This window comes from Bombina bombina, chromosome 7 (assembly GCF_027579735.1).
Source record: "Bombina bombina isolate aBomBom1 chromosome 7, aBomBom1.pri, whole genome shotgun sequence".
Taxonomy (NCBI): domain Eukaryota; kingdom Metazoa; phylum Chordata; class Amphibia; order Anura; family Bombinatoridae; genus Bombina; species Bombina bombina.
Window position 1 is genome coordinate 42,591,473 of NC_069505.1, and position 19,877 is coordinate 42,611,349.

General features: G+C 41.0%; 1 protein-coding gene across 1 annotated transcript in view; it reads left to right on the top strand.

The window, feature by feature from the left end:
- LOC128665837 (rab9 effector protein with kelch motifs) overlaps positions 1-16,579 on the top strand; it is a 61,519-nt gene extending 44,940 nt beyond the window's left edge. The window contains exons 9-11 of the mRNA XM_053720064.1: positions 14,063-14,117; positions 15,790-15,887; positions 15,986-16,579. Of these exons, the coding sequence (XP_053576039.1) occupies positions 14,063-14,117; positions 15,790-15,887; positions 15,986-16,191 (359 nt within the window). The 3' untranslated portion in view covers positions 16,192-16,579. The remainder of the gene's footprint in view (positions 1-14,062; positions 14,118-15,789; positions 15,888-15,985) is intronic.
- Positions 16,580-19,877: the final 3,298 nt, after the last annotated feature.

The following is a 19,877-nucleotide window of genomic DNA, read 5'->3' on the forward strand; positions in this document are numbered from 1 at the left end:
AGCTGAACCTGATGTGATTACATTTAAATTTAAATTGGAACATCTCCGCGCTCTGCTTAAGGAGGTGTTATCCACTCTGGATGATTGTGAGAATTTGGTCATTCCAGAGAAACTATGTAAAATGGACAAGTTCCTAGAGGTCCCGGGGCCCCCCGAAGCTTTTCCTATACCCAAGCGGGTGGCGGACATTGTAAATAAAGAATGGGAAAGGCCCGGTATACCTTTCGTCCCTCCCCCCATTTTTAAAAAATTGTTTCCTATGGTCGACCCCAGAAAGGACTTATGGCAGACAGTCCCCAAGGTCGAGGGGGCGGTTTCTACTCTAAACAAACGCACCACTATACCCATAGAAGATAGTTGTGCTTTCAAAGATCCTATGGATAAAAAATTAGAAGGTTTGCTTAAGAAGATGTTTGTTCAGCAAGGTTACCTTCTACAACCAATTTCATGCATTGTTCCTGTCACTACAGCAGCGTGTTTCTGGTTCGATGAGCTAGAAAAGGCGCTCAATAATAATTCTTCTTCTTATGAGGAGATTATGGACAGAATTCATGCTCTCAAATTGGCTAATTTTTTCACCCTAGACGCCACTTTGCAATTGGCTAGGTTAGCGGCGAAAAATTCTGGTTTTGCTATTGTGGCGCGCAGAGCGCTTTGGTTAAAATCTTGGTCAGCGGATGCGTCTTCCAAGAACAAATTGCTTAACATTCCTTTCAAGGGGAAAACGCTGTTTGGCCATGACTTGAAAGAGATTATCTCTGATATCACTGGGGGCAAGGGCCACGCCCTTCCTCAGGATAGGTCTTTCAAGGCCAAAAATAAACCTAATTTTCGTCCCTTTTGCAGAAACGGACCAGCCCCAAGTGCTACGTCCTCTAAGCAAGAGGGTAATACTTCTCAAGCCAAGCCAGCCTGGAGACCAATGCAAGGCTGGAACAAAGGAAAGCAGGCCAAGAAACCTGCCACTGCTACCAAGACAGCATGAGATGTTGGCCCCCGATCCGGGACCGGATCTGGTGGGGGGCAGACTCTCTCTCTTCGCTCAGGCTTGGGCAAGAGATGTTCTGGATCCTTGGGCACTAGAAATAGTCTCCCAAGGTTATCTTCTGGAATTCAAGGGGGAGGTTCCACAGGTCTCAATTGTCTTCAGACCACATAAAAAGACAGGCATTCTTACATTGTGTAGAAGACCTGTTAAAAATGGGAGTGATTCATCCTGTTCCTTTAGGAGAACAAGGGATGGGGTTCTACTCCAATCTGTTCGTAGTTCCCAAAAAAGAGGGAACATTCAGACCAATCTTAGATCTCAAGATCCTAAACAAGTTTCTCAAGGTTCCATCGTTCAAAATGGAAACCATTCGAACAATTCTTCCTTCCATCCAGGAAGGTCAATTCATGACCACGGTGGATTTAAAGGATGCGTATCTACATATTCCTATCCACAAGGAACATCATCGGTTCCTAAGGTTCGCATTCCTGGACAAGCATTACCAGTTTGTGGCACTTCCGTTCGGATTAGCCACTGCTCCAAGGATTTTCACAAAGGTACTAGGGTCCCTTCTAGCGGTGCTAAGACCAAGGGGCATTGCAGTAGTACCTTACTTGGACGACATTCTGATTCAAGCGTCGTCCCTTCCTCAAGCAAAGGCTCACACGGACATTGTCCTGGCCTTTCTCAGATCTCACGGGTGGAAAGTGAATGTAGAAAAAAGTTCTCTATCTCCGTCAACAAGGGTTCCCTTCTTGGGAACAATAATAGACTCCTTAGAAATGAGGATTTTTCTGACAGAGGCCAGAAAATCAAAACTTCTAAACTCTTGTCAAATACTTCATTCTGTTCCTCTTCCTTCCATAGCGCAGTGCATGGAAGTAATAGGTTTGATGGTAGCGGCAATGGACATAGTTCCTTTTGCGCGAATTCATCTAAGACCATTACAACTGTGCATGCTCAGTCAGTGGAATGGGGACTATACAGACTTGTCTCCGACGATACAAGTAGATCAGAGGACCAGAGATTCACTCCGTTGGTGGCTGTCCCTGGACAACCTGTCACAGGGGATGAGCTTCCGCAGACCAGAGTGGGTCATTGTCACGACCGACGCCAGTCTGGTGGGCTGGGGCGCGGTCTGGGGACCCCTGAAAGCTCAGGGTCTTTGGTCTCGGGAAGAATCTCTTCTCCCGATAAATATTCTGGAACTGAGAGCGATATTCAATGCTCTCAAGGCTTGGCCTCAGCTAGCAAGGGCCAAGTTCATACGGTTTCAATCAGACAACATGACGACTGTTGCGTACATCAACCATCAGGGGGGAACAAGGAGTTCCCTGGCGATGGAAGAAGTGACCAAAATCATTCAATGGGCGGAGACTCACTCCTGCCACCTGTCTGCAATCCACATCCCAGGAGTGGAAAATTGGGAAGCGGATTTTCTGAGTCGTCAGACATTTCATCCGGGGGAGTGGGAACTCCATCCGGAAATCTTTGCCCAAATTACTCAATTGTGGGGCATTCCAGACATGGATCTGATGGCCTCTCGTCAGAACTTCAAGGTTCCTTGCTACGGGTCCAGATCCAGGGATCCCAAGGCGACTCTAGTAGATGCACTAGCAGCACCTTGGACCTTCAAACTAGCTTATGTATTCCCGCCGTTTCCTCTCATCCCCAGGCTGGTAGCCAGGATCAATCAGGAGAGGGCATCGGTGATCTTGATAGCTCCTGCGTGGCCACGCAGGACTTGGTATGCAGACCTGGTGAATATGTCATCGGCTCCACCATGGAAGCTACCTTTGAGACGAGACCTTCTTGTTCAAGGTCCGTTCGAACATCCGAATCTGGTCTCACTCCAACTGACTGCTTGGAGATTGAACGCTTGATCTTATCAAAGCGAGGGTTCTCAGATTCTGTCATTGATACTCTTGTTCAGGCCAGAAAGCCTGTAACTAGAAAAATTTACCACAAAATATGGAAAAAATATATCTGTTGGTGTGAATCTAAAGGATTCCCTTGGGACAAGGTAAAAATTCCTAAGATTCTATCCTTTCTTCAAGAAGGTTTGGAGAAAGGATTATCTGCAAGTTCCTTGAAGGGACAGATTTCTGCCTTGTCTGTGTTACTTCACAAAAAGCTGGCAGCTGTGCCAGATGTTCAAGCCTTTGTTCAGGCTCTGGTTAGAATCAAGCCTGTTTACAAACCTTTGACTCCTCCTTGGAGTCTCAATTTAGTTCTTTCAGTTCTTCAGGGGGTTCCGTTTGAACCCTTACATTCCGTTGATATTAAGTTATTATCTTGGAAAGTTTTGTTTTTGGTTGCAATTTCTTCTGCTAGAAGAGTTTCAGAATTATCTGCTCTGCAGTGTTCTCCTCCTTATCTGGTGTTCCATGCAGATAAGGTGGTTTTACGTACTAAACCTGGTTTTCTTCCGAAAGTTGTTTCTAACAAAAACATTAACCAGGAGATAGTCGTGCCTTCTTTGTGTCCGAATCCAGTTTCAAAGAAGGAACGTTTGTTGCACAATTTGGATGTTGTTCGTGCTCTAAAATTCTATTTAGATGCTACAAAGGATTTTAGACAAACATCTTCCTTGTTTGTTTATTCTGGTAAAAGGAGAGGTCAAAAAGCAACTTCTACCTCTCTCTCTTTTTGGATTAAAAGCATCATCAGATTGGCTTATGAGACTGCCGGACGGCAGCCTCCTGAAAGAATCACAGCTCATTCCACTAGGGCTGTAGCTTCCACATGGGCCTTCAAGAACGAGGCTTCTGTTGATCAGATATGTAAGGCAGCGACTTGGTCTTCACTGCACACTTTTACTAAATTTTACAAGTTTGATACTTTTGCTTCTTCTGAGGCTATTTTTGGGAGAGAGGTTTTGCAAGCCGTAGTGCCTTCCATCTAGGTGACCTGATTTGCTCCCTCCCTTCATCCGTGTCCTAAAGCTTTGGTATTGGTTCCCACAAGTAAGGATGACGCCGTGGACCGGACACACCTATGTTGGAGAAAACAGAATTTATGTTTACCTGATAAATTACTTTCTCCAACGGTGTGTCCGGTCCACGGCCCGCCCTGGTTTTTTAATCAGGTCTGATAATTTATTTTCTTTAACTACAGTCACCACGGTATCATATGGTTTCTCCTATGCAAATATTCCTCCTTTACGTCGGTCGAATGACTGGGGAAGGCGGAGGCTAGGAGGGATCATGTGACCAGCTTTGCTGGGCTCTTTGCCATTTCCTGTTGGGGAAGAGAATATCCCACAAGTAAGGATGACGCCGTGGACCGGACACACCGTTGGAGAAAGTAATTTATCAGGTAAACATAAATTCTGTTTTTCTGCTACACTCTAAGCTATGGTTGGGCACTTTGTTTATAAAGTTCTAAATATATGTATTCAAACATTTATTTGCCTTGACTCAGAATGTTCAACTTTCCTTATTTTTCAGACAGTCAGTTTCATATTTGGGATTATGCATTTGAATTATTCATTTTTTCTTACCTTCAAAAATTTGACTCTTTTTTCCCTGTGGGCTGTTAGGCTCGCGGGGGCTGAAAATGCTTCATTTTATTGCGTCATTCTTGGCGGGGACTTTTTTGGCGCAAAAATTATTTTCCGTTTCCTGCGTCATACGTGCCAAAGATGTCGGCGTTCCGGATGTGGCGTCATTTTGGCGCCAAAAGCATTAGGCGCCAAATAATGTGGATTTGGCGCTAAAAAATATGGGCGTCGCTTTTGTCTCCACATTATTTAAGTCTCATTTTTCATTGCTTCTGGTTGCTAGAAGCTTGTTCTTTGGCATTTTTTCCCATTCCTGAAACTGTCATATAAGGAATTTGATCTATTTTGCTTTATATGTTGTTTTTTCTCTTACATATTGCAAGATGTCTCACGTTGCATCGGAGTCAGAAGATACTACAGGAAAATCGCTGTCTAGTGCTGGATCTACCAAAGCTAAGTGTATCTGCTGTAAACTTTTGGTAGCTATTCCTCCGGCTGTTTGTATTAATTGTCATGACAAACTTGTTAATGCAGATAATATTTCCTTTAGTAATGTACCATTGTCTGTTGCAGTTCCTTCAACATCTAAGGTGCAGAATGTTCCTGATAACATAAGAGATTTTGTTTCTGAATCCATCAAGAAGGCTATGTCTGTTATTTCTCCTTCTAGTAAACGTAAAAAATCTTTTAAAACTTCTCTCCCTACAGATGAATTTTTAAATGAACATCATCATTCTGATGACTCTTCTGGTTCAGAGGATTCTGTTTCAGAGATTGATGCTGATAAATCCTCATATTTATTTAAAATGGAATTTATTCGTTCTTTACTTAAAGAAGTATTAATTGCTTTAGAAATAGAGGATTCTGGTCCTCTTGATACTAATTCTAAACGTTTAGATAAGGTATTTAAATCTCCTGTGGTTATTCCAGAAGTTTTTCCTGTTCCTAATGCTATTTCTGCAGTAATTTCCAAAGAATGGGATAAATTGGGTAATTCATTTACTCCTTCTAAACGTTTTAAGCAATTATATCCTGTACCGTCTGACAGGTTAGAATTTTGGGACAAAATCCCTAAAGTTGATGGGGCTATTTCTACCCTTGCTAAACGTACTACCATTCCTACGTCAGATGGTACTTCGTTTAAAGATCCTTTAGATAGGAAAATTGAATCCTTTCTAAGAAAAGCTTATCTGTGTTCAGGTAATCTTCTTAGGCCTGCTATATCATTAGCTGATGTTGCTGCAGCTTCAACTTTTTGGTTGGAAACTTTAGCGCAACAAGTAGCAAATCATGATTCTCATGATATTATTATTCTTCTTCAGCATGCTAATAATTTTATTTGTGATGCCATTTTTGATATTATTAGAGTTGATGTCAGGTTTATGTCTCTAGCTATTTTAGCTAGAAGAGCTTTATGGCTTAAGACTTGGAATGCTGATATGGCTTCTAAATCAACTTTACTTTCCATTTCTTTCCAGGGTAACAAATTATTTGGTTCTCAGTTGGATTCTATTATCTCAACTGTTACTGGTGGGAAAGGAACTTTTTTTACCACAGGATAAAAAATCTAAAGGTAAAAACAGGGCTAATAATCGTTTTCGTTCCTTTCGTTTCAACAAAGAACAAAAGCCTGATCCTTCGTCCTCAGGAGCAGTTTCAGTTTGGAAACCATCTCCAGTCTGGAATAAATCCAAGCCTGCTAGAAAGGCAAAGCCTGCTTCTAAGTCCACATGAAGGTGTGGCCCTCATTCCAGCTCAGCTGGTAGGGGGCAGGTTACGTTTTTTCAAAGAAATTTGGATCAATTCTGTTCACAATCTTTGGATTCAGAACATTGTTTCAGAAGGGTACAGAATTGGTTTCAAGATGAGACCTCCTGCAAAGAGATTTTTTCTTTCCAGTGTCCCAGTAAATCCAGTGAAAGCTCAAGCATTTCTGAATTGTTTCAGATCTAGAGTTGGCTGGAGTAATTATGCCAGTTCCAGTTCCGGAACAGGGGATGGGGTTTTATTCAAATCTCTTCATTGTACCAAAGAAGGAGAATTCCTTCAGACCAGTTCTGGATCTAAAAATATTGAATCATTATGTAAGGATACCAACGTTCAAGATGGTAACTGTAAGGACTATCTTGCCCTTTGTTCAGCAAGGGAATTATATGGCCACAATAGATTTACAGGATGCATATCTGCATATTCCGATTCATCCAGATCACTATCAGTTCCTGAGATTCTCTTTTCTGGACAAGCATTACCAGTTTGTGGCTCTACCGTTTGGCCTAGCTACAGCTCCAAGAATTTTTTCAAAGGTTCTCGGTGCCCTTCTGTCTGTAATCAGAGAACAGGGTATTGTGGTATTTCCTTATTTGGACGATATCTTGGTACTTGCTCAGTCTTTACATTTAGCAGAATCTCATACGAATCGACTTGTGTTGTTTCTTCAAGATCATGGTTGGAGGATCAATTTACCAAAAAGTTCATTGATTCCTCAGACAAGGGTAACCGTTCTGGGTTTCCAGATAGATTCAGTGTCCATGACTCTGTCTTTAACAGACAAGAGACGTCTAAAATTGATTGCAGCTTGTCGAAACCTTCAGTCACAATCATTCCCTTCGGTAGCCTTATGCATGGAAATTCTAGGTCTTATGACTGCTGCATCGGACGCGATCCCCTTTGCTCGTTTTCACATGCGACCTCTTCAGCTCTGTATGCTGAATCAATGGTCCAAGGATTACACAAAGATATCTCAATTAATATCTTTAAAACCGATTGTTCGACACTCTCTAACGTGGTGGACAGATCACCATCGTTTAATTCAGGGGGCTTCTTTTGTGCTTCCGACCTGGACTGTAATTTCAACAGATGCAAGTCTCACAGGTTGGGGAGCTGTGTGGGGATCTCTGACGGCACAAGGAGTTTGGGAATCTCAGGAGGTGAGATTACCAATCAATATTTTGGAACTCCGTGCAATTTTCAGAGCTCTTCAGTTTTGGCCTCTTCTGAAGAGAGAATCGTTCATTTGTTTTCAGACAGACAATGTCACAACTGTGGCATACATCAATCATCAAGGAGGGACTCACAGTCCTCTGGCTATGAAAGAAGTATCTCGAATTTTGGTTTGGGCGGAATCCAGCTCCTGTCTAATCTCTGCGGTTCATATCCCAGGTATAGACAATTGGGAAGCGGATTATCTCAGTCGCCAAACGTTGCATCCGGGCGAATGGTCTCTTCACCCAGAGGTATTTCTTCAAATTGTTCAAATGTGGGAACTTCCAGAAATAGATCTGATGGCGTCTCATCTAACAAGAGACTTCCCAGGTCCAGATCCCGGGATCCTCAGGCGGAGGCAGTGGATGCATTATCACTTCCTTGGAAGTATCATCCTGCCTATATCTTTCCGCCTCTAGTTCTTCTTCCAAGAGTAATCTCCAAGATTCTGAAGGAATGCTCGTTCTGCTGGTAGCTCCGGCATGGCCTCACAGGTTTTGGTATGCGGATCTTGTCCGGATGGCCTCTTGCCAACCGTGGACTCTTCCATTAAGACCAGACCTTCTGTCTCAAGGTCCTTTTTTCCATCAGGATCTCAAATCCTTAAATTTAAAGGTATGGAGATTGAACGCTTGATTCTTGGTCAAAGAATGTGATTAATACTATGTTACAGGTTCGTAAATCTGTATCTAGAGAGATATATTATAGAGTCTGGAAGACTTATATTTCTTGGTGTCTTTCTCATCATTTTTCTTGGCATTCTTTTAGAATACCGAGAATATTACAGTTTCTTCAGGATGGTTTAGATAAGGGTTTGTCCGCAAGTTCCTTGAAAGGACAAATCTCTGCTCTTTCTGTTCTTTTTCACAGAAAGATTGCTATTCTTCCTGATATTCATTGTTTTGTACAAGCTTTGGTTCGTATAAAACCTGTCATTAAGTCAATTTCTCCTCCTTGGAGTTTGAATTTGGTTCTGGGGGTTCTTCAAGCTCCTCCATTTGAACCTATGCATTCATTGGACATTAAATTACTTTCTTGGAAAGTTTTGTTCCTTTTGGCCATCTCTTCTGCCAGAAGGGTTTCTGAATTATCTGCTCTTTCTTGTGAGTCTCCTTTTCTGATTTTTCATCAGGATAAGGCAGTGTTGCGAACTTCTTTTGAATTTTTACCTAAAGTTGTGAATTCCAACAACATTAGTAGAGAAATTGTGGTTCCTTCATTATGTCCTAATCCTAAGAATTCTAAGGAGAAATCGTTGCATTCTTTGGATGTTGTTAGAGCTTTGAAATATTATGTTGAAGCTACTAAATCTTTCCGAAAGACTTCTAGTCTATTTGTCATCTTTTCCGGTTCTAGAAAAGGCCAGAAAGCTTCTGCCATTTCTTTGGCATCTTGGTTGAAATCTTTAATTCATCTTGCCTATGTTGAGTCGGGTAAAACTCCGCCTCAAAGGATTACAGCTAATTCTACTAGGTCAGTTTCTACTTCCTGGGCGTTTAGGAATGAAGCTTCGGTTGATCAGATTTGCAAAGCAGCAACTTGGTCCTCTTTGCATACTTTTACTAAATTCTACCATTTTGATGTATTTTCTTCTTCTGAAGCAGTTTTTGGTAGAAAAGTACTTCAGGCAGCGGTTTCAGTTTGAATCTTCTGCTTATGTTTTTCATTAAACTTTATTTTGGCTGTGGATTATTTTCAGCAGGAATTGGCTGTCTTTATTTTATCCCTCCCTCTCTAGTGACTCTTGTGTGGAAAGATCCACATCTTGGGTAATCATTATCCCATACGTCACTAGCTCATGGACTCTTGCTAATTACATGAAAGAAAACATAATTTATGTAAGAACTTACCTGATAAATTCATTTCTTTCATATTAGCAAGAGTCCATGAGGCCCGCCCTTTTTTGTGGTGGTTATGATTTTTTTGTATAAAGCACAATTATTCCAATTCCTTATTTTATATGCTTTCGCACTTTTTTTATCACCCCACTTCTTGGCTATTCGTTAAACTGAATTGTGGGTGTGGTGAGGGGTGTATTTATAGGCATTTTGAGGTTTGGGAAACTTTGCCCCTCCTGGTAGGAATGTATATCCCATACGTCACTAGCTCATGGACTCTTGCTAATATGAAAGAAATGAATTTATCAGGTAAGTTCTTACATAAATTATGTTTTCTGCATTTGTCTTTTTTGCTACAGGCGACTAGGGATTTCTCCAACATAGGTGTGTCCGGTCCACGGCGTCATCCTTACTTGTGGGATATTCTCTTCCCCAACAGGAAATGGCAAAGAGCCCAGCAAAGCTGGTCACATGATCCCTCCTAGGCTCCGCCTTCCCCAGTCATTCTCTTTGCCGTTGTAAAGGCAACATCTCCACGGAGATGGCTTAGAGTTTTTTGGTAAAGGCTCACACGGACATTGTCCTGGCCTTTCTCAGATCTCACGGGTGGAAAGTGAACGTAGAAAAAAGTTCTCTATCTCCGTCAACAAGGGTTCCCTTCTTGGGAACAATAATTGACTCCTTAGAAATGAGGATTTTTCTGACAGAGGCCAGAAAATCAAAACTTCTAAACTCTTGTCAAGTACTTCATTCTGTTCCTCTTCCTTCCATAGCGCAGTGCATGGAAGTAATAGGTTTGATGGTAGCGGCAATGGACATAGTTCCTTTTGCGCGAATTCATCTAAGACCATTACAACTGTGCATGCTCAGTCAGTGGAATGGGGATTATACAGACTTGTCTCCGACGATACAAGTAGATCAGAGGACCAGAGATTCACTCAGTTGGTGGCTGTCCCTGGACAACCTGTCACAGGGGATGAGCTTCCGCAGACCAGAGTGGGTCATTGTCACGACCGACGCCAGTCTGGTGGGCTGGGGCGCGGTCTGGGGACCCCTGAAAGCTCAGGGTCTTTGGTCTCGGGAAGAATCTCTTCTCCCGATAAATATTCTGGAACTGAGAGCGATGTTCAATGCTCTCAAGGCTTGGCCTCAGCTAGCAAAGGCCAAATTCATACGGTTTCAATCAGACAACATGACGACTGTTGCGTACATCAACCATCAGGGGGGAACAAGGAGTTCCCTGGCGATGGAAGAAGTGACCAAAATCATTCAATGGGCGGAGACTCACTCCTGCCACTTGTCTGCAATCCACATCCCAGGAGTGGAAAATTGGGAAGCGGATTTTCTGAGTCGTCAGACATTTCATCCGGGGGAGTGGGAACTCCATCCGGAAATCTTTGCCCAAATTACTCAGTTGTGGGGCATTCCAGACATGGATCTGATGGCCTCTCGTCAGAACTTCAAGGTTCCTTGCTACGGGTCCAGATCCAGGGATCCCAAGGCGACTCTAGTAGATGCACTAGTAGCACCTTGGACCTTCAAACTAGCTTATGTATTCCCGCCGTTTCCTCTCATCCCCAGGCTGGTAGCCAGGATCAATCAGGAGAGGGCATCGGTGATCTTGATAGCTCCTGCGTGGCCACGCAGGACTTGGTATGCAGACCTGGTGAATATGTCATCGGCTCCACCATGGAAGCTACCTTTGAGACGGGACCTTCTTGTTCAAGGTCCGTTCGAACATCCGAATCTGGTCTCACTCCAACTGACTGCCTGGAGATTGAACGCTTGATCTTATCAAAGCGAGGGTTCTCAGATTCTGTCATTGATACTCTTGTTCAGGCCAGAAAGCCTGTAACTAGAAAAATCTACCACAAAATATGGAAAAAATATATCTGTTGGTGTGAATCTAAAGGATTCCCTTGGGACAAGATAAAAATTCCTAAGATTCTATCCTTTCTTCAAGAAGGTTTGGAGAAAGGATTATCTGCAAGTTCTTTGAAGGGACAGATTTCTGCCTTATCTGTGTTACTTCACAAAAGCTGGCAGCTGTGCCAGATGTTCAAGCCTTTGTTCAGGCTCTGGTTAGAATCAAGCCTGTTTACAAACCTTTGACTCCTCCTTGGAGTCTCAATTTAGTTCTTTCAGTTCTTCAGGGGGTTCCGTTTGAACCCTTACATTCCGTTGATATTAAGTTATTATCTTGGAAAGTTTTGTTTTTGGTTGCAATTTCTTCTGCTAGAAGAGTTTCAGAATTATCTGCTCTGCAGTGTTCTCCTCCTTATCTGGTGTTCCATGCAGATAAGGTGGTTTTGCGTACTAAACCTGGTTTTCTTCCGAAAGTTGTTTCTAACACAAACATTAACCAGGAGATAGTCGTGCCTTCTTTGTGTCCGAATCCAGTTTCAAAGAAGGAACGTTTGTTGCACAATTTGGATGTAGTTCGTGCTTTAAAATTCTATTTAGATGCTACAAAGGATTTTAGACAAACATCTTCCTTGTTTGTTGTTTATTCTGGTAAAAGGAGAGGTCAAAAAGCAACTTCTACCTCTCTCTCCTTTTGGCTTAAAAGCATCATCAGATTGGCTTACGAGACTGCCGGACGGCAGCCTCCTGAAAGAATCACAGCTCATTCCACTAGGGCTGTGGCTTCCACATGGGCCTTCAAGAACGAGGCTTCTGTTGATCAGATATGTAAGGCAGCGACTTGGTCTTCACTGCACACTTTTACTAAATTTTACAAATTTGATACTTTTGCTTCTTCTGAGGCTATTTTTGGGAGAAAGGTTTTGCAAGCCGTGGTGCCTTCCATCTAGGTGACCTGATTTGCTCCCTCCCTTCATCCGTGTCCTAAAGCTTTGGTATTGGTTCCCACAAGTAAGGATGACGCCGTGGACCGGACACACCTATGTTGGAGAAAACAGAATTTATGTTTACCTGATAAATTACTTTCTCCAACGGTGTGTCCGGTCCACGGCCCGCCCTGGTTTTTTAATCAGGTCTGATAATTTATTTTCTTTAACTACAGTCACCACGGTATCATATGATTTCTCCTATGCAAATATTCCTCCTTTACGTCGGTCGAATGACTGGGGAAGGCGGAGCCTAGGAGGGATCATGTGACCAGCTTTGCTGGGCTCTTTGCCATTTCCTGTTGGGGAAGAGAATATCCCACAAGTAAGGATGACGCCGTGGACCGGACACACCGTTGGAGAAAGTAATTTATCAGGTAAACATAAATTCTGTTTTTCGCCAGTTTGCTGTTTGTTTCTCGGGGAAACAAAGGTCAGAGAGCTTCAGCTACTTCTCTTTCTTTTTGGTTCTGTAGTATAATGCGTTTGGTTTATGAGACTGCTGGACAGCAGCCTCATGAGAGAATTTCAGCTCATTTCACTAGTGCTGTCCCTTCTTGGGCTTTCAAGAAGGAAGTTTCTGTAGAACAGATTTGCAAGGCTGCAACTTGGTCCTCTCTGCATACTTTTTCCAAAATCAATATTTTTGTCTCAGTTGAGGCTTCTTTTGGGAAAAAGGTTCTTCATGCAGTGGTGCCTTCTGTTTAGGTTACCTGTCTTGTCCCTCCCTAATCATCTGTTTCCTGTAGCAATTGATGATTCCTTGGACTTACTAGATCTTAGGAAAGAGAACATAATTTATGCTTACCTGATAAATTGTGTTTCTTTCCAGATATGGCGAGTCCACGACCCACCCTTTATTTTAAGACAGTTATTTTTAACTAAAACCTCAGGCACCTCCACACCTTTGTGTTATCTTTTTTCCATTTTCCCTTCGGCTGAATGACTGGAGGTTATGGGTAAGGGAAGTGACATATATAGCAGCTTTGCTGTGGTGCTCTTTGCCGCCTCCTGCTAGCCAGGAGTGATATTCCCACTAGTAATTGATTCCGTGGACTCACCATATCCAGAAAGAAATACATTTTATCAGGTAAGCATAAATTATGGGTTTTTTTTTTGTTTGTTTTTTAATTGTATGTTCTATATGGATAATGAGAGGGGAAAAAATGTATATTTATAGTTGTCTCTTTAATGTTTTCTTATTTGTTTATTATATAAACAAAATAATGTGCTTGAGATTTCTAAGAGGACAAGTTTCTAGATGTGCAATGCATAGAGCTTATAGGGATGGTGCACACCAATTTTCATATAACTGCATGTAATACACTACTATAACAAGGAATATGCACAGATACTGCTATAAACATCCCATGTAAAACATTTTACTTAAAACTTACATAGAAGCTCCCAATTTATCTCTGTTGATGAGGTTCGGCTGGGACACCCACTGAAAGGCACAGGGAAAGCAGAAACAGCAGACACTACCCCCTGCATACAAGACAGATTATACAAACATGAGCAAGCAGGAGTCTGTAGACATCAGTATACATCTGACACTGTGGGGCTTGGTTAGGAGTCTGAAAATCAGCACAATGTTATTTAAAAATAAGCAAAACTATACATTGTTACAAAACACTCACATATGGGCTGTATAAATGTGTACAATGTCCCTTTTTAATTTTTTATTCCTGCTGCAGACACGACTTTCTCTTGAGGAGCAAAAAACTTATGTTTCGCTTTGACTATGTAGAAACCTTTTCTTTTCTCAATGCAAAATATAATTAAAGGGAGTGTTGGCCCCGGAAGGAAGAAATTCCACTGTATTTCTGTGTGGGCTTCCTCAGATATTTTCTATATCCTCTGCTACTGTTTCTCACTTACATCTCTCCTATTATCCCACCAGGCCTAATGGAGTTCTCCGCTGTTGAGGTTAAGGGTACCTCTCCTATTCCTCGCTGGTAAGTAAATAAAATGATTTATATAGACAATAGAAGTATGAATATATAGGTTTGCCCTGCAAGGCTGTTTGTTTTATTTACATAATTGCTCGTCTTCCCAATCGTATGCTGTAAATTAAAAAAAAAAGACAATAGCATCTCAGTTTTAGACAACCGGTATATCAGGGACTGCTGCTTGATTACACAACAGAAACATAAAGGGGACATTTAAAAATGACGTACTAATTTGTTAGTAAGACAAACAATGTTAATTTGCATTATTGGTTAACATTCACACAAGCGTTAAACACATAGGTAAAGTATTACTTGGGAGCCCCAAGCACTGTAGTTCTTAAGCAGGACTATGATGGTTTATGGCTACATGTGACTGATCCCGATTGGCTCTTTTTTTTGTGTGCAAGATCATTTCTTTCACAAGAATTAAGGTGTTTTATAATCGGTCAACCCCCCCACCCGAGAAACTCTGAATAACGGATCGTAGCTGTAGTGATATCTGACCAGCAAGGAGGGTTATTAGAGGAGCATAAATTAGTGTTCATAAAGAAAATAAGGTAATTATAATAAATTAAATAAGGAGCTTTTAAAGATGAATTGCTAATCGCCCTACATAAATTGCACTTTTATTCATTAAACTTTACATTGCAATGTTTTTTTTAAATACTTACTTTTTTTTTTTTTTTTTTTTAAGCTACCTGGACCGGCGATCCTCTGCCCGCAGCTCCTCTGTACAGCAATGACGAAACCGGCTTCCTCCAATCATTGTGTGGCCTCACAAGTTGGACACTCTGTGGTGCACGCCATGAATTGGAGGAAGCCGGTTTCGTCATTGCTGAGGTAAGTACAGAGTAGCTGCGGACGGGGAACCACAGGTCCCGATTTTGCTAAAGAAAAAGTTAAGTATTTTTAAAAATATGCTGCAATGTAAAGTTTAATAAATAAAAGTGCCCCTGTTTTTAATAGTATTTTTAAAAAAGGGTCATTCATAAAACTTTACATTTACTTTAAATTTTAGCTGGTTGGTCAGTAAAATCAGCTGTTTGGTGTGCTCATTAAATTGGTCATAAAGTGCATGCGCACAATAAAAGCGCTCACTGAAAGCAGTGATAGCTTTAAAGTGTCAGTAAGCAATGCAGATTGAAAGTTTCAATTTATAGCAGCATAGAGTATTAATGTATGAACAGATATTTTAATTTTTCATGCAGTAAATTATGTAAAATTACAGGAATGCACCTAATTTTCAGTGACTTGGTTGTATCCATGCTGCTTGCTATAGGAACCTCCTGGGGGTTTCAGGAACAAAACCCTTCTGACTTGGGGATGGTCGGATGAAGTTTGTATAGGGGGAATTTTATGGTAATTGTTTTTCACCAATGTTATAAAAAAATCTTGCACAGAAATATATAATTGATGCACAATGTTTGTAACTGGTTTTATTGTTTACTGTAACGATAACTAGAAGCATTTTTGTCTGCTTTCGGAACAAACCAAATAATGCAATTTACGGCTATGCTTGTGATTTGTTTGAGCATAAATAACAAATGTACAGGTCTAATGCAGTGACGTGAATTTCAGTTTTGGTTGGGATGTTGCTTTAAGTAAACACGTTATTAGCTAGAAGACTTGTTTAAGCTTTTTCTTATGTTGTGTGTTTTTTTTTTCTTCTCCTCCTTAGCTGGCACACTGCTGCTCCTATTTCAGACTTCAGTTTCCTGATTCATGGAGGGTATGATGGGAACAAGGCCCTAAGTGACACATACATTTTTAACATAGGTAACTTCAAATCAAACATCTTGTCAAAAAAAGTTACTAGTCAAAATTTTTAACTCATTCAATTTTGCTATATATATAATTTTCTTGTATACTTCTAGGCACAAAGACTTGGACATCCCTTATTCACAGTTCTCTGCCTTGTTCTCCCCGCGCCGGTCACTCCATGCTTCCGCTCACAGGTGCAAATGATGAAAATGAGGAGACCCCCCCACGGGAATTACTCATTTTTGGAGGAGGGGACAACGAGGGAGCGTTTTACAGTGACACCATTAAGCTTTCCTTGGCACTTCTTGTTAACCAATAAAATTATATAGCTGTCTTTTTTTTTTTTTTTTTTTTTTTTTTAATCTGCCTTCATAATAGATCAGCTGATATTCTTCTAAATGTATGTATATACTATATTTTTGTTGTGTTTTTGTCTTGTTTGATATTTCAAAGTTGTTTGTATATAGTCAATTTTATTAATGAAATCTATGATTTTATTGCTAAAATTAATTCTTAAAATCCCTTTGCAGCAAAAAAATTAAATATCTGGCAAACGTAATGTTCCCAGTATTTTCCCTTGGAATAGCATAGTAAACAACCCTGATGTATATTGTAAAAAATTAGTTGTAGATTTATATAAAATAAAAATTTTATTTTAAGGAAGAAAAAACAAAAAACAATAAAATATGCTACTTGACTTTTAAAAATCCTTTGGTTCTGCTTATTTCATTAACTATAGATATTGTCAAAAAAATTACTTATTGTGCCAGAGATTTTTTGTGTTTCGTCACGTGAGTGACTTTGTCCCCTTTAACCTGACTAAGTCACTCACATGACAAAACACATCGGTGGGCGGAGCCTTACTAGCGGTGTTGTGTGAATTGAGAGTGCCAGTTGTATTACCTTACTTGTTGCTAGTTTGAATTAAGTAGCAAAGATACAAATGATTTAAAGGGACATAAAACCCAAAATTTTTTTCATGATTCAAATAGAACATACAATTTTAAACAACTTTCCAACTTTCCAATTTACTTCTGTTATCAAATTGTCTTCGTTTTCTTGTTATCCTTTGTTGAAAAGCAGTAAAGCTTATGAGTGTGCACATGTCTGCAGCTCTATATGGCAGCAGTTTTGCAACAATGTTATTTATACATTAGCAAGATCACTAGATGGCAGCACTATTTCCTGTCATGTAGCGCTTCAGGCATGTGCACGCTACCTACCTAGGTATCCCTTCAACAAAGAATAACATGAGAAAAAAAGCATTTTGATAATAGAAGTAAATTGCAAACTTTTTAAAAATTGTATTCTCTATCTAAATGAGATTTTTTGGTTTTAATGTCCCTTTAAGGATCACAGTGTGTGCCGTTGAATGTATGCCTAGTCAATATGAATGATTATAGATATTAGGGACCATAGAAAGAAATCGTCTGAAAGGGTATTTTTCCCGGAAGCTTGCAGGTAGGAGGCAGCCTTTGAGCACCTATGTTTAAATGGTGATTTTAATTTACCCTCCTCCCTATTACCCTTACTTGTATGGGATTTAAATCATTACTGACTTTGATATAGTTGATAAACACTAACACCAATGTAAAGCTCCACTGTGCTTTTCATTTTTTTGGTCAGCAGTGACAGTTTGGGAATTAAAGGGGCAGTAATGAATGTAAACTGCCCTTTAAGCTGTCACAACTGACTTTCTGTCTTTACCCCTTGGTTTTTATTTAGAATACAAATGCATACAGAAAGAGAAGCACTCTACCAGGAACAAACTGCTCAGTAGCTTGTTCTATGGTGAGTTACCACATAGCAGCCTCTATCTTTTGCAAGATGTACCGAGTCCACGGTTTCATCCTTACTTGTGGGATATTATCCTCCTAACAGGAAGTGGCAAAGAGAGCACCCACAGCAGAGCTGTCTATATAGCCCCCCCCCCCCTTAACTCCACCCTCCAGTCATTCTCTTTGCCGGCTCTAAGCAGGAAGAGTAAAGCGAAAGAGGTGATAAACTGTTAGTTTTTATTTTCTTCAAGTAAGAGTTTGTTATTTTAAAATGGTACAGGTGTGTACTATTTACTCTCAGGCAGCAGATGGATGAAGATTTCTGCCTGGAGGATGATGATCTTAGCATTTGTAACTAAGATCCAATGCTGTTCCCACAGAAGCCGAGGAGTACAGAAAACTTCAGTGTGAGGAATGGTTTCTTGCTATACAGCAATGAGGTATGTTCAGTCATTTTTTTCTGGAGAGACTGTGATATTTCAGAAAGGCTGACAGTATCCCCATGAGGGTAAGGGTAAGCAGTAATCCTAGACTTATAAGAAAAGAGGCATTACTAAGCTTGCATTAAGGGCTAATTGAAATTATGGTTGACACTCAGTTTGAATGATATGAAACAAACGGTTGTGTGTACTGGGAGTACTGTTAATACGTTTTTGAGGGCCAACTTTATTGAGGGTACACTTGGCTTTTTGGGGTTTTAGAACCCACATGGCTGGTTAAAACGCTTTGTGTGTTTTTGGGAGGCCTTGGAAACATCGAGTGAGATGGGCTGGGTCTAATTTTGCGCCTCAGTTGCGCAGTTGTTTTCTCTTGACAAGCAGCAAGCTACAACACTGGAGGGTCCTGGTGAACTTTTTGGGCCAAAACGAAGTTTTAACCCCACATTCCCAATCCCTAAGGGCAGGTAGGCGCCACAGCAGAGCTGTGGCAAGGTGCTGACGGGGTGTTTTCCGTTTTTTGGCACTTTGTCAATCCGGTTTCCATAATTAAGGGTTAAATGGTTCATTTGCTTGTGAGGCAATCTTACTAAAGCTTATTGAATCTGCTGTAAAAAAATTCGAAAAGTTTGATGCATTTTTAAGCAGTTTTGCAGATCGTGTGTACCTTTTTTTTTTTTTTTTTTTTCTTCCTCTTAAAGGCACAGTACCGTTTTTTAAAATTGTTGTTTTTTCACTGAATAAAGTGTTTTCCAAGCTTGCTTGTCTCATTACTAGCCTGTTCAACATGTCTGACATTGAGGAAACTCCTTGTTCAATATGTTTAGAAGCCATTGTGGAACCCCCTCTTAGAATGTGTCCCACATGTACTGATATGTGTATAAATTGCAAACAGCATACTTTGACTTATAAGAGTTTGGCGCTGGATGATTCTCAGAGAGAAGGAAATCGGGTTATGCCATCTAGTTCTCCACAACCTGTAACGCCCGCACAAGTGACGCCAAGTACCTCTAGTGCGTCTAATTCTTTCACCTTGCAAGATATGCCCACAGTTATGAATTCGACCCTCACAGAGGTTTTATCTAAACTGCCTGGGTTGCAAGGGAAGCGCAGTAGCTCTGGGTTAACAAATGCTGAGCCTTCTGACGCTTTAGTAGCCGTATCAGATGTGCCCTCACAATGTTCTGAAGTAGGGGTGAGGGATTTGCTGTCTGAGGGAGAGATTTCTGATTCAGGAAAGATGTTCCCTCAGACAGACTCTGTTCCCTCAGACAGACTCTGATATGACAGCCTTTAAATTTAAGCTAGAACACCTCCTCTTGTTGCTCAGGGAGGTTTTAGCGACTCTGGATGATTGTGACCCTATTGTAGTTCCAGAGAAATTGTGTAAAATGGACAAATATTTAGAGGTTCCTGTCTACACTGATGTTTTTCTGGTCTCTAAGAGGATTTCGGACATTGTTACTAAGGAGTGGGATAGACCAGGTATTCCGTTCGCTCCCCCTCCTACCTTTAAGAAGTTGTTTCCCATATCCGACACCATGCGGGACTTGTGGAAGGAGCTGTTTCTACTCTAGCTAAGCGTACAACTATACCTATTGAGGACAGTTGTGCTTTCAAAGATCCTATGGATAAAAAATTAGAGGGTCTCCTAAAGAAAATTTTTTGTTCATCAGGGTTTTCTTCAACCTATAGTGTGCATTGTTCCTGTAACCACTGCAGATGCCTTTTGGTTCGAGGCTCTGGAAGAGGCTCTTCAGGTGGAGACCCCATTAGATGATATTCTGGAT